Source organism: Chanodichthys erythropterus, chromosome 23 (assembly GCF_024489055.1).
Source record: "Chanodichthys erythropterus isolate Z2021 chromosome 23, ASM2448905v1, whole genome shotgun sequence".
Lineage (NCBI taxonomy): Eukaryota > Metazoa > Chordata > Actinopteri > Cypriniformes > Xenocyprididae > Chanodichthys > Chanodichthys erythropterus.
The window spans coordinates 13,880,149-13,895,983 of record NC_090243.1 but is presented as its reverse complement, the minus strand read 5'-3'; the positions used below and the strand labels follow the sequence as shown (position 1 = coordinate 13,895,983).

The 15,835-nt window shown below is 35.5% G+C and overlaps 1 protein-coding gene across 3 annotated transcripts in view; it reads left to right on the top strand.

The window, feature by feature from the left end:
* Positions 1-11,983, top strand: part of snx7 (sorting nexin 7) — a 31,071-nt gene extending 19,088 nt beyond the window's left edge. Inside the window, exons 9-11 of one of the 3 annotated variants that reach the window (XM_067378537.1) lie at positions 57-209; positions 10,994-11,090; positions 11,646-11,983. In XM_067378537.1, the coding sequence (XP_067234638.1) occupies positions 57-209; positions 10,994-11,071 (231 nt within the window). In that variant the 3' untranslated portion in view covers positions 11,072-11,090; positions 11,646-11,983. Of the gene's footprint in view, positions 1-56; positions 210-10,993 lie in introns of all 3 variants that reach the window. The other 2 variants (XM_067378536.1, XM_067378538.1) reach the window with 2 other exon arrangements.
* Positions 11,984-15,835: the final 3,852 nt, after the last annotated feature.

Genomic DNA, 15,835 nt, shown 5'->3' with positions numbered 1-15,835 from the left:
CTGATACTGCAGAGGCTAACTGGACCATGCTAATCAACCAATCCTTATGTGTTCAGATGAGAGATGAGCTGGACAAGATGGAGGACCGCCTGGAGTGGGCGAATAATGCACTCAAGAGCGACTGGACCCGCTGGCGGAAGGTCATGAGAACTGACCTACGATCAGCCTTCATCGATACAGCGGAAAGGAACGTCAGCTACTATGAAAAGGTGAGATGTTTGCAAAATCAGTCATAAGTCGCACGGGTTTGTTTGTAGCAATAGCCAACAATACATTGTATGGGTCAATTATCGATTATGCCAAAAATCATTAGGATATTAACTAAAGATCATGTTCCATGAAGATATTTTAATAAATTTTCTTCCGTAAATATATCAAAAATGTGTTTTTGTGAGTGGATATGCATTGCTAAAGACTTCATTTGTAAAAAAAATTTAAAGGCAATTTTCTTAACATTTTGCATTTTCAAATAGCTATATCTCGAACAAATATTGTCCTTTTCTTACAAACCATACATCAATACATTTTTGTTGATGCCTTTTTATTGTAACATTGTTGCCACCATTTTATAAAAGAAATAAGCCACTTTTGAGGTTATCTATTACTATTTTCAATTTGATCATGCATTAAATTAGTGATTAAAAAGAGTGATTGAGATTAATTGAGAAGATTTCAGAACTGATAGATAAACATTCAAAGCTGTGACGTGGTAAAGACACTTTGGAAAAGACTTGGACAAACCTCTGACAGATTTGAGAGGGATGTATGTAGCCATCTGCCTGCATTCATTGGATATGTGCCAGCAGAGGGTGGTAGTATCTCATTTTTATCCCCGCTGACAAGTAATTGCACTCCAAGTCTATAAATGTTCACATTGCTCACTAGATTGGATGTGTTTAAGCCGGTTCACTGCTTAATTTATCTCTTTTTTTTAATGGTCTTTTCCTTTGCTTTTCAGTCTTAAACAATAAATTATGTCCTCAAAGTTGAAGGTATTTTTCAACAGCACAACATAAAATGAGAAGCAAAGGAAAAAAGTGTTTTAGAGATGTTGTGATCTCTGGTTACCTGCTGTGACCTTAGAGGCTCTAGAGACCAACCTGTTGTTGGACAGAAACAGATGCATGCGTTTATAGCGAGAACAGAACAAACTCTCTGTTATGTCTCTGGAGAGGGTGAGGAGACATCCACTGGGATTTTTAAGATGGAAACAGACTTAAAAATAAGCTGTGCTGCAAAAACTGTCATTCACTGCAGTGTTGAGGGAAACTACTTTAAATGAGTAGTTTGGCAAGCTATGGTTTCAAAGTAGTTTTGAGTACAGACAAAAACAGTTACCAAGACACAAACTAGCAGGGAAACTTTGCAAAAGAACAAAAACTGGACTAAAACTAATTACATGCACTACAATTGGAACAAAAACTAAATCAATTTCAGGAGAAAATCATAGATGTTTTTGTAATTTCAGGTCTGATTTAGAAAATAAATTTCCCAGGCCTGACCTCAGATTTTTGTTTTGTTTTGTACATGACATTTAGGGGCTTTTGAAGCTTGTTTCCGCCATGGAATAAATGGAATTCAGAGAAAAAATGTCAGAATTGCGATTTATAAACCCGCAGTTCTAACTTTATATCTCATATTTCTGACTTTATAATTTGCCATTCTGAGTTTGTCTATCAAATTTCTGAGAATTAAAAGTCAGAATTGCGACATAACCTCGGAATTGCAAGATGAAAGTTAGAATTGCAAATTTGTATTTTTCAGTTCTGACTTTTTTTTTTTTTTTTCAGAATGAAATTTTAAAAAGGTAATTGCAATTTTTTATCTCACAATTCAGACTTTATAACTTGCAATTCTAAGTTTATATCTTGCAATTTTGGCGTTTCTATCTCGCAATTCTGACGTTTTTCTCCGACTTTATCGCACAATCCTGACTCTTTATTTGTGTGTGTGTTATATGGTGCTAGGCAACCAAATAATAAATATAAATATATATATATATATATATATATATATATATATATATATATATATATATATATATATATATATATATATATATATATATATATATCATATGGTTTCACAATCAAGCTATACATGCATCATTAAAACTGACAAGAACTAAACTGAAATTGAAAGCTAAAATACAAGAAATGGAAATAAATACTGCATGCTCACAGGGCTCTGCAGACAACCTGTTCCTCACATGCATGTTTTTATGTGTAACCTCCAGGCAAAGAGGCATTTTTATTTAATGTGGAAGGAAGAGTCTGACAGCATCAAACAGAGACCTAAAACATAAGGTGTAAGAAGAGGTAGAAAAACAGAGAGAGACGAGTACACGAATGGGCAAATGCATTTGTGTAAGAGGACTTCGCCAGCCTTAAAGGGATGAGTTTATTTGTTCTGTGAAACTTAAAAGAAGATATTTTGAAGAATGTGGGTAACCAAAACGTTTCTGTTCCCCATTGACATCCATAGTATGAAAAAAAAAAAAAATACTATGGAAGTCAATGGGGACCAGAAACAGTTTGGTTACCCACATAATATAATTGATGTAAATGTTTAGTGAAGTGTGTGTGTGTGTGTGTGTGTGTGTGTGTGTAGTCCTGGTAAACATTTAGTTATTTTTTGGTCCCTGTAAGGAAAACGGCTTATAAATCATCCTGAATTATGTTTTTTGAAAATGTAAAAATGCAGAAAGTTTTCTGTGATGTGTAGGTTTTGGGATAAGTTTAGGTTTAGAATGAATTATACTGTTGTAATAATATTTTGTTCTTTTGGGCGCTTATACATTTACCGTTCTCCCAGCTAAAGTAGTTTTCTTATGACAAATGGGACAATTGCCGACATGCCAGTCTCTGCTGAGAAAAGCCAAATGCATTTTCCACCTCTAAATGTCCTCATTTTACCAAGTTTTGCTGGAGGGGTCAACCAATATTCTTTTAAAGGTTACTTCACCCAAAAATGAAAATTTTGTCATCATTTACTCACCCTTGTGTCTTTCCAAACTTGTATGACTTTTTCATTTGTGGAACATGAATAAATTGTATATTTTTTTGTTTAAATTATAATAATTATACATTTATTTATTTAATTAATTATTATTACACCTTTTATAATTATATATAATTTATATATTTAATATAATAATTGATAGTAGCTTCCAGGTCTAAACAACATTACTACTGTGTCTTTTAATTTATTATTCAGTTTCACATCTTGGTTTTAACCTATCATGAAGACGTTTGCATTTGACCTCACATCTCTGTACACATTATGCTAACAATGCAAACTCTGATATAAGAAGCACTGCATGCTGGTGTGGGTGGATGTTCAGCATTTGCATGCCGTACATTACAGACAAACACAGCAGCCATGTACTGCAACATGGCAACTTCAGAGAATTGCCATGGAGACGCCATAGCAACAAGGCTGTAGCTGAAATGATGGCAAAGATGAGGAAGCTGTCATTAAATGTTACATATAATTCAACCTGCACAGAGCTTTTGCAGGATTTTCAGACAGAAGAAACGTTTGCTTTGTTACCAGAGTTGAAGCAACAGCTGATGCAACTGACATTTCACAATTCACATCTCGAGCCCTCGACTGTGTAGCTTCTCCTAAATCTGTTGTTTGCCGTTTGATCTGCACAGTTACGACTCAGGTTTGTCTGTGTTGATGCATGCTATTATTCATGCATTGCTGCTTGGATACCGACACTTTTGGCTTTAGCGTCAGAGCTTGTGGAAAGATAATGACCCTCCCATTACAGAGGTTGAAACCATCAGTATCCATGTTTCAGACAGAGACGTGTTGCAAAGCAAACCCTTTACTGTCTAGACTACTGAAATGGGTATTGACATGCTCAGTCTTTGTCAAAAAACTGCTGGAATGGCCACATGTATTTTGCCTTTATTATAGTTTTTATTAGTGTATGCTTATGTGCAGTGCATTGCAAATAAGGCTTTTGTCATTGATTCTGAGGCTTGTAGAACATATTCTTAAAAGTTAGTTGTGCTCCACCTTTTATTCTTCTCTTTTTTTTTTTTTTCTTGTACTTCCAAAATTTCTATGGAAAGCTGTAATTTTCTCACGACAAATGGGAAAATTGCAGGAAAATTACATGTCATCCTTCGCTGAGATCAGAAAAATGCATTTTCCACTTTTGAATGTGATCACTTCTTTTTCATATATTTTTTTATTCTTATTTGACCAAGTTGTGCTGATATGTGTGTGTGTGTGTGTGTGTGTTTTTATATATATATATATATATATATATATATATATATATATATATATATATATATATATATATATATATATATATATATATATATATATGTATGTCTTTTATTATAATTGTTTAATGTAATTATAATTTGTACTGGAAGAGTCAACCGATGTACTTTAAAGGGATGGTTCAGCCAAAAATGACCGAATTTTATATATATATACAGTCAAACCAAAAATTATTCAGACACGAATATAGATATTTTTTTACTATTGGGTGCAGGAATCTATAATTCATTTTATGTAAGTGAGGATAGCAAAATAAAGTAAACTGTGACATATACAAGTAAACTGGGACTACCAGTAAAATTGATCAAAGTTTTCAGACACTTTGACCTGACAATGTTTTGCTTAAGTGTTATCTGACATAATTAAGATTACTTTTTTCGGACACAGTTTAAAGGGTTAGTTCACCCAAAAATGAAAATTCTGTTATTTATAACCCTCATGCCGTTCCACACCCGTAAAACATTCGTTAATCTTTGGAACACAAATTAAGATATTTTTTCTTGAAATCCGATGGCTCAGTGAGGCCTGCATAGCCACCAATGATATTTCCTCTCTCAAGATCCATAAAGGTACTAAAAACATATTTAAATCAGTTCATGTGAGTACAGTGGTTCAATATTAATATTATAAAGCGACAAGAATATTTTTGGTGCACCAAAAAAAAAAAATAAATAATGACTTATAAAGTGATGGCCGATTTCAAAACACTGCTTCAGGAAGATTCGGAGCATAAATGAAAAGGTTTTAAGCCAGTTATTTATATCTTTTGCTGTACTGTGTCAGTAGGAAATATCAGTTCACATCAGTTCTAAACTTTCATTTTGCCATTAATTGTAATAATCCAGTGTAGGGCTAGACGATTAATCGAAACCGAAATTCAGAACCTCTTACCGACGTAATTTTCCCATGTCGGTTATTTTGTTTTTTTAATCCTGTTAGTACTTCCCCCTTAAAAACATACTACCGCGTGTGTAGCCACATAACTCCGCCCCGTCCGGTCAGTGGCATAAAAGCAACACGGAGGTGAAGGCTGGTTCAACACATAGTGATGGTGTGCAAGCGGTGAGCCTTGCGTCTTCACTAAACTTTGTCAGTTGTATTTGTTTTAAGGTTTTCCAGTTTGGACATTCAAGCGATTTTAGACGTTTGGATGTATATTATTTCGAGCTACTGCGCTCGTGCAGCTGCATTCTGGCACGAACAATCATACAAACAGTATCTGCACAACGTGAAGATTGCGTACACAGAGAGGAATGCAGAAACTAGTTGTCAGCGCTGTCCAGTGATTTATCACTAAAGTAGCTCAGAAACTGAAAAGTTATTCTAGCATATATTTTTCTACTTTTGAAGGAACTATTTACAACCCACAGCTTTACAATTAATGGAGAGACTGTATAACTAATACACATGCGCTCTCATTATGTACTGGTACTGTGCTAATTTATCTTTATCTGATTTACAACGAGCAGAAATCTGTAAGAAATGTTTCGAACCATAGATAACAGCTCACTTTCAGCAGTTATTTTATGTCGGATCACTCTTTCAATAGGAAAAAATATCCCACCTTTTAATAGTCAAGCATATTTACTAAGGGTGTGCACAAATAGTCGAATATCCAAAATATTCGATCTGCAATTAATATTCGAAAAATAAAAATGCTATTCGAATTTTACTATGTTGCTTTGCTGGCCGTAAATGCAGTGAATCCATGATAAATCCTAAGCACTAAAACTCGCAGTTATAACTAAATGCACCGGGTGGCGCTGTGGAGCATGTTTAACAAGTTTCTTTTATTTGATCGACACATAATGTTGTCGTCTGCCTCGCAAAGTTTGGAATTACTTAAATGAAAATGGATCTTACACAACGGAATTACTTTTGATCAAATGAATAAATGAAACCGATTTATCATAATATCACCACCATATTGAGAAAGCACATAAAATCCAAACACACATCGAATGAGAAAGATGTCCATCAATGCATTCACGACAGGTAAGAGCAGCTGAGTGAGCCGAGAAGATAACTTATCTGATAGCAAAATTATTTTGAGACATATGTTTCCTTTAAGTTTCGTTGAGGGAGATATATTTACGAACAGAAAACACAAAGTGCTGCTGTTAGAAACGCATACCGTTATGTATTATCGTTATCTTTGTGTTTCTGCAACGTTTGCCAGCGTAGCTCGTTCTCACCCGAGCATGTGAATATTATCGTTTTTCTCAACGTGTAACAATATGAAAATGATAACCATGTACTGACTCAAGTGTAGGCTATTATACATTTTGTACAATAACTGGCGCTGTCTGCTTTATTAGCGTTTTACCCGTTCGTGCTGCTTGAGCTTAAATGCTTTTGTTGTTTTTTTGTTTGCACATATTGTTTATGCTTTGAATTAAAAGAAAAGTTTAAGATATAACGTAAGCTTGTTGTGTATATTGCCTAATCGTAAGCTTGTTCAGAAATGGTTACAAATCTTCATGAATTAAAAAAAAACAAAAAAACGTCCTTCTCGTTTAACGTCATTTACATAAACGAATATTCGAATATTCGTTTTTTTACGAGCCCAAATATTCGAATACAATATTTTGGAAAAATGTCCATCCCTAATACTTACAGTACAAACCTTGTCAGTGAACTATGAGTGGGGGGGAAAAAAACAGAAATAAAATAATCATTAATTGTAATCAAGGTAAAATGTTCAATTAATCTAGGTTTTGATTTTAGATCATAATCGTCCAGCCCTGATCCAGTGAGATTTTTTTTATGCACAAGGAGTCAGCTGGTGCTCCACATGGAGATCTGATCTGTCTGTGATTACATGAAGAAACAGATGAAACTGAGACAAACTTAAAAAAAAAAAAACTGCACAAGTGTACCTGGACAAAAGCTGTTTTAAATGCAAAGGGTGGTCACACCAAATATTGATTTAATTTGGTTAATAGAAGTAAATAAAATCTATTTATGACGTTATTTTTGAAAGCATCCTCTCTTTACAGCATTTTTACACAAGTGCCTAAAACTTCTCACAGTACTGTAGTTTTGCAGGTTGGTTTCTTCAAGCTTTTCTCAGTTTTCCAAACTTTTCCAATATGAATGGACAGTTTAGAGTTCTCCAAACTTTAGCAAGCAAAACACAACAATTCTTTATGCTTTCGTATCAACTTGCAAATAAATGGCACACTAAATTCTTGAGTGATCGCCCTTTTACCCAGCTGCCGGGATTTGGTGGTGCCAATCCCGATTAGATCTGTCCCATTCAACTTTGACATGTAGTTTTATTTGCTGTGCTTAATCAATATCTTGAACTAGAGTTATATAAATGTCTGCTTCCCTAAACTGGGTTGCTTGGAACTGAGACAAATATAGCTGTGTCCTGGTGTGATTCGGAGGGTGACTGTGGTCCAGCGCCCTCACACATGGCCTGTCTAAAGTCTTTTACCAAGGTCACGTCACGTCTGAATCCTGTGGTGATGGAGTACATTGATTAACTGCTTTTGACAGCCAGTCGGCCGCAGTCAACGCGCCTCCAGAGATTCTGCTATGAAACATGCTTGCAAGTGGCATTCGAGCGGTTTGGGCCGAGGTGTGTCGAGGTGTTTCGGGGCTTGGGCAGCGGTTGACGAGTCCCTGTGAAGACATTTATCAAGGGCTTAGAAAGTGACACCTAAATGGCACTCGGGATGAGGAGCGACCGCAGCTTCAGAATGAAATTGGAAACCAAATGGCAGCCACTTGTCAGGCCTTACGGTTAACAGTGTTTAAACATCCATCTATTTCACTGCAGTCAGAGAGTTTTTACTGATGTGAGAAATTGATGCATAAGGATAGTGTTGCATCACTCCCATTTGCTTTGGAAAGTTTATATTGAGTATATTTTTATTGTATAAAATAATATATATATTATAGATGTATTATATAATTTTAAAATCTATTATAGAATAATAAATTAATAGATTTAAAAATATATAATTTTTAAATCTAATATAGAATAATAGATTAATTATTAATAATTAACTAGATACTATATAACTACACTGCTCAAAAAAATGAAAGGAACACTTTTTAATCAGAGAATAGCATCAAGTCAGTTAAACTCCTGGGATATTGATCTGGTCAGTTAAGTAGGAGAGGAGCTTGTTAATTAGTTTCAGCTGCTTTGGTGTTAATGAAATTTACAACAGGTGCACTAGATGGGCAACAATGAGACCACCACCAAAACAGGAATGGTTTTGCAGGATGAGGCCACTGACATTTTTTTCCCAACACATCTTTTCTGACTGTTTTTCACTAGTTTTGCATTTGGCTAGGGTCAGTGTCACTACTGGTAGCATGAGGCGATACCTGGACCCTACAGAGGTTGCACAGGCAATCCAACTCCTCCAGGGTGGCATATCAATACATGCCATTGCCAGAAGGTTTGCTGTGTCTCCCAACACAGTCTCAAGAGCATGGAGGAGATTCCAGGAGACAGGCAGTTACTCTAGGAGAGCTGGATCGGGCCGTAGAAGGCCCTTAACCCATCAGCAGGACCGGTGTCTGCTCCTTTGTGCAAGGAGGAACAGGATGAGCACTGCCAGAGCACTAAAAAAATGACCTCCAGCAGGCCACTGGTGTGAATGTCTCTGACCAAACAATCAGAAACAGACTTCATGAGGGTGGCCTGAGGGCCCGACGTCCTCTAGTGGGTGATGTCCTCTCACTGCCCAGCATTTGCCATTGAACACCAGAATTGGCAGGTCTGCCACTGGTGCCCTGTGCTTTTCACAGATGAGACCAGGTTCACCCGGAGCACATGTGACGGACGTGAAAGAGTCTGGAGAAGCCGTGAAGAACGTTATGCTGCTTGTAACATCGTTCAGCATGACCGGTTTGGTGGTGGGTCAGAGATGGTCTGCGGAGGCATATCCATGGAGGGATGCACAGACCTCTACAGGCTAGACAATGGCACCCTGACTGCCATTAGGTATCGGGATGAAATCCTTGGACCCATTGTCAGACCCTACACTGGTGCAGTGGGTCCTGGGTTTCTTCTGGTGCACGACAATGCCCGGCCTCATGTGGCCAGAGCATGCAGGCAGTTCCTGGAGGATGAAGGAATTGATACTACTGAATGGCCCCCACGCTCACCTGACCTAAATCCAATAGAACACCTCTGGTACATTATGTTTTGGTCCATCCGACACTGCCAGGTTGCACCTCAGATACCCCTTTTCCACCAAGGCAGTTTGAGTGCTGGTTCGGAGCCAGAGCCAAGTTTCAAATCAGTTTCTTTCGACACACAAAGCACCAGCTTCGAACCAGGAAAAGTGGTTCGTAAGTTGCACCAAAACATTGCTGGGCTAGAAGTAAGAGCCGCTTGCGTCAGGGGCTGGGGTTACCGTGACCAACAAGAAACTTGTGACCGCCATTTTTGAAATAGCAGCTAATCGAGCTAATAGCAGCTCGATTTTAATCTCCGTCTATATATACGAATTACGGCGAGCCGTGTTTGGATGCCGATGTAGGTTCGCAAAGCCATGAGCATCAATAGTAGCGAAATGTCCGCCATTGTTGATGGAAGGCTTGTTCGAGATGCATCAGAGCAGCGCGGACCGATCGGCGGGTGACATCGGAAAGCCGCAGATGTGCGGGGCCATTTCTCCTCGTGCTTTGGGATCGTTCTCGCGGTGCTTTGATGTCAGCCGCCGATCGCTTGAGAAGCCGATGCATCTCAAACAAATTCGGTGTGTTTGTGTTTGGCGCTACAGCGCTAGCTTTGCTGTGAAATACGAGACGTATACAGTGACACAAACCCTGCCTCTGTGCTGACTCTCTAGCCCGTGGAAATGCAAACTGGTTCTTAGAAGGCTCCTCAGTTGAACCAACACCGAACTGGCACTAGCACTAGCTCTGAACTAGCACCCGGTTCTTGCTGGTGGAAAGGGGGTAAGACTGTCTAGGAGCTCAGTGATGCCCTGGTCCAGATCTGGGAGGAAATACCCCAGGACACCTTCCGTCGTCTCATTAGGAGCATGTCCTGACGTTGTCAGGCATGCATACGAGCACGTGGGGGCCATACAAACTACTGAGTACCATTTTGAGTTGCTGTAATGAAATTTCAGGAAAATGGACTAGCCTGCTGCAACATTTTTTCACTTTGATTTTCGGGGTGTCTTTGAATTCAGTCCTCTGTAGGTTGATTATTTTTATTTCCATCAAACGATGTGGCGTCCTTTCATTCCTAACATTACCCAGTGCATATCAGTATAGATATCCAGCATGATATTTTTCCCCATTGAGATCTGATGTGTTCCTTTAATTTTTTTTGAGCAGTGTATATAATTATGTTTATATAAATTAAATTATATTATTTTATAATTATATATATATATATATATATATATATATATATATATATATATATATATATATATATATATATATATATATATATATATATATATATATATATATTTCGGGCATCCAAGACCAAGTCCTATCTATCTGAATGGGGGAATCCTGAAATCTGAAAAACTGCCTGCCGAACTCACAATTACATAACATTTCAAATCAGCAACAAAATCTGACATGTCCCATAAATTGTTTCTTATATTCAAAAAGCATTAAAAAGGCTTGTCTTTCAGGCTAGATACGCCAGTGCACACGTGCAGTTAATATAAATATGTGTATCTGTGTTTTCTTGCAGTGTTTGGCTGTATGGGAGTCGTTCTTGCATTCTCAAAGGACAGACGCTGAAGGAAATGCAAAGGATGACTGCTCCTAATCTCCCATGGTGCTTTTAGGTATACGGGACCACCCAAGATGCTTTTATTCCTGCAGACACCAATAAGATTCATATTTAGAGAATAAAACACCAAAGAGAAAGACCGTCGCCCCAAACGAACATCTCCAAGCATTCAGCAACTGACCCAGAGAGAACCATAATGGAAGTATATTTTTCTCTGTCATCAGTACATTTGCTCCAAAGCACGTTTGGTTTCTTTTAACGGAGAAAAAATTATATTGCCAAATCTTTTATACTGAGAACGATTTTTCATTTTTGTTTTATACAAGTACAACACGAGATGAGAAAAATAATGCAATTCCTAGAAAATGAAGATGCACACATTATGGCTTTATTGCACCATCTGACCTTTCTAGTGAGAATTGTATCCATATGATGTTTGAGATGAATATGTCTTGCCCTTTTGCAGATCAATGCAAATGCAGTTTACCTCTTTTCAGAGCTGCCTTGCTGCAAAAACCATTCGATTAGTGTATAAATAAATATAAATGCACTCTGAATGAACGCTTTTCTTGGCATTGAACTGAATTCATCATTGTGCTATTCCATTCAGGTTACTGAAGATGCATCTTTATGCAAACATCATATATTGAAGAAGATGCTGACATTCCAGAATTGTTTACATGATTTTGAATTCATAAATCAAAATAATTTAACTGTTGCCTTTGAATATGAAATGAGTGTATTGTTTTAGATACTATGGTTTAAATGCGGTGCACTAATATCATAAAGTGTAATAAATTGCAGACTGGTTTAAAACTGCTTTTACAGATCATTAGTGAAATTAATGTCTTGGAATTATCTATGTATTCTTCGAATAAGTAAATTGTTATTGAAAAGATGATTGAAAGATGTTTTGTGGTGTGTGTTTTTATTCTCAAGAGAAAGTGAGCAAACAGAGCGGCATGTTGGATCATAAACTAGGTTACAATCACAGCTTGATCACATGAATCATTAAAAAGCTCTTTATATAAAAAACCCAAGATCGATCTTCTATGTCAGTACTGTTTCCTTCACCGCTTTTACAGTCCTGCGGCAAAATAAGATGCAGTATATGTCACCCATTTTTGCAGCCTGAATTTATTGTGATAGGATGAAAAGGTAGTGTAATGGGAAGTAATGGAAAGAAAACGTGTTTCTAGAACAAAAGACTCATACAAATAGATCCTTTTTACTGAAATAAATACATTATAGTGGAATTTGATTCACGAACAAATGACTCTTATGAACCAGTTATTTTTATTGAAACAAATACATTATAGTGGTATTATTGTAATTTGATTCACAAAAAAATGACTCCTATGAACCAGTTCTTTTTAGTACAAATACATTACAGTGGAATTAAAAGTCATTTGTTTGTGAATCAAACTACATTATGAAATGGTTCTTTTTAGTGAATCAAAATCATACAGTGTAACCAATGTAGCCACAGTCACAAACAATAAACTCCTATGAAGCACTGTAATGGGAAATAATGCTAAGAAAACATATTTAAATAACAAAAGACTCATACGAACAAATACATTATAGTGGAATTAGTGTAGTTTGATTTATGAACAAATACATTATAGTGGAATTAGTGTAATTTGATTTATGAACTTATGAACCAGTTCTTTTTAGTGAAACAAATACATTATAGTGGAATTAGTGGAATTTGATTTATGAACAAATGACTGCTTAGAATCAGTTCTTTTTAGTTAAATAAATACAATATAGTGGAATTTGATTCATGAACAAATGACTCTTATGAACCAGTTCTTTTTAGTGAATCAAATACATTTATAGTGGAGTGTAGTTTGAATCACGAAAAAATTACTTTTGTGAAATGGTTCTTTTTAATGAATCATAATCGTAGCTACAGCACAACCAATTTAGCCCCATTCACAAACAAATGTCTCTTTAGAACTGGTTCTTTTTTTTAACAAAAACGTAGTGCAACCAGTGTAGTATGATTCACAAAGAAATGACTTATGAGAGTTTTTTTTTTTTTTTTTTTTGGTGAATATCAAAAACATACAGTAGGCCTACAGCGCAAACAATGTAGTCCAATTCACGAGCAAATGACTCATGAATTGGTTCTTATTAGTGAAACAAAAACATATAGCACAACCAATGTAGTATAATTCACAAACAAATTATTTTTATGAACAGGTCCGTTTTAGCTTAATCAAAAACCCAGTGCAACCAATGTAGCCAGATTAACAAACAAATGACTCTTATGAACCAGTTATTTTTAGTGAAACAAAAACATATAGCCCAACCGATGTAGTACGATTCATAATGAATCTTGTGAACATTTTCTTTTTAGTGAATCAAAGCATACAGCCAACCAATTTAGTTCGATTCACAAATGACTTTTATGAACCGTTTCTTTTTAGTGAAACAAAAACAATAGATAGATAGTCGTTTTTTTTTTTTTTTTTTTTTTGGTGCTCCAAAAATATTCTCGTCGCTTTATAATATTAATATTGAACCACTGTAGTCACATGAACCGATTTAAATATGTTTTTAGTACCTTTATGGATCTTGAGAGAGAAAGTGTCCATTGCTCCCTTTGGAGGCTTCACGGAAGCTATCGGATTATGGAAGGCCATTTCAGCATAAAAACGTTCCAGCGTTACTCGTCGTAATTATATTTTTACTAGTAACAATTAAATTAAAGAGCTCTATAATTTAATTTGTACTAGTAACAATTATAATTGTAGAGCTCTCTAATTGAATTCTTACTAGTAACAATTACAATTATAGAGCTCTATAATTCAATTTTTACTAGTAACAATTATGATTATAGAGCTCTGTAATTGAATTGTTACTAGTAACAATTACAATTAGAGAGCTCTACAATTAATTTATTACTAGTCATATGTCTCCATTGACTTCCATTCATTTTTAATTATAGAGCTCTGTAATTCAATTGTTACTAGTAACAATTGGGATTATAGAGCTCTCTAATTGAATTGTTACTAGTAACAATTACAATTATAGAGCTCTCTAATTGAATTCTTACTAGTAACAATTGAATTACAGAGCTCTCTAATTGATTTATTACTAGTAAAAATACACATTAAAGATATGTGTAATTGCAGAGCTCTATAATTCAATTACAGAGCTCTCTAATTCTAATTGTTACTAGCAAGAACTGAATTATGGAGCTCTGTAACTTAATTCTTACTAGTAACAATTGAATTACAGAGCTCTATAATCAAATTGTTACTAGTAAGAATTCAATTGTAGAGCTCTCTAATTGCAATTCTTACTAGTAATAATTAAATTATAGAGCTCTCTAATTCAATTGTTACTAGTAACAATTTGATTATAGAGCTCTCTAATTGAATTGTTACTAGTAAGAATTAAGTTACAGAGCTCCATAATTCAGTTCTTGCTAGTAACAATTAGAATTAGAGAGCTCTGTAATTGCAATCTTACTAGTACAAATTGAATTACAGAGCTCTACAATAGCAATTCTTACTAGTAACAATTGCATTACAGAGCTCTGTATTCGGCGACATATCATTATGCTAATCGTGCCTTATGCATATTCAACTGGGGTCAGTGGCGTAACTTTGTTTTACAAAGTGGGTGGGACAAGAATGTGTATGGGGGGGGGGGTATGTTGTATTATTATTATAATAATAATATGATTTTAAAATGATAAATGTGTTCAAATATGATAGTTTTCCTACATCTGCTATAACACAATGTCGTTAGTCTCGAGAGTATGTATATTAGTTAATAAATACAACGATCCGCCTCTGATAATTGAATGTCTTGGTGGACTAGTGGCCATTTCTCCGTTTAGGGTGCAAGAGGTTGCCGGTTCTAATCCAGCCATGTGTAATTTTTTTTTTTCTCATTAAAACCAAATATTTTCATCAGTGATTGTATATCAAGAGCAGAGACACGTTTATGTGCATTTTGTTTTTTGTGATTTCAACGTATCGAATAGAACCCTGTTGCACGCGCCTCTGATAACAGTGACAACGAGCACTCAACAACATGATTTAAAAAACAACACATCCCAACGCCAAATCGCCTATTATTAACACAAATTGATAATCAACTAGAGGTGTTTATTTTGTATTACATATCCGCGATAATCATTCTATTATTGCATAACAATACTAAACACTGTAAATATTTAAAATGAATTTATACTCCTTAATATCAAGTTTGTCAAAACACTTTGGGTGGTTTAGGGCATTTCACCCTATATTATGTCCAGTGACATGGAGTGTTCTTGGCTCTTAGCTTTACCAATATACAAAGGTGAATGAATACAACGACTAAATATAGGCTTTCATCTCAGGCATCATCTTAATTTTGCTTTAATGTGAACATGATTAATATCTTACCTAAGTCTGTAAAATATTTCAGGATACTTTAGAACCACAGGGCTTTTATTTTGAAACGCACCTTTGTAGGCGGGAAATCTGCAATCTGTTTTGCATCTCATGAATAGGAGTTTTTACTAGTAATAATACAATTATAGAGCTCTGTAATTAGAATTGTTACTAGTAAGAATTGAATTAAAGAGCTCTCTAATTCAGTTTTTACTAGTACCAATTACAATTAGAGAGCTCTCTAGTGGAATTGTAGAGCTCTGCAATTGGATTATTACTAGTAATAAATGAATTGTAGAGCTCTCTAATTGGAATTGTTACTAGTAAAAACTGAATTATAGAGCTCTACAATTCAGTTGTTACTAGTAAGAATACAATTGCAGAGCTCTATAATTCAATTAGA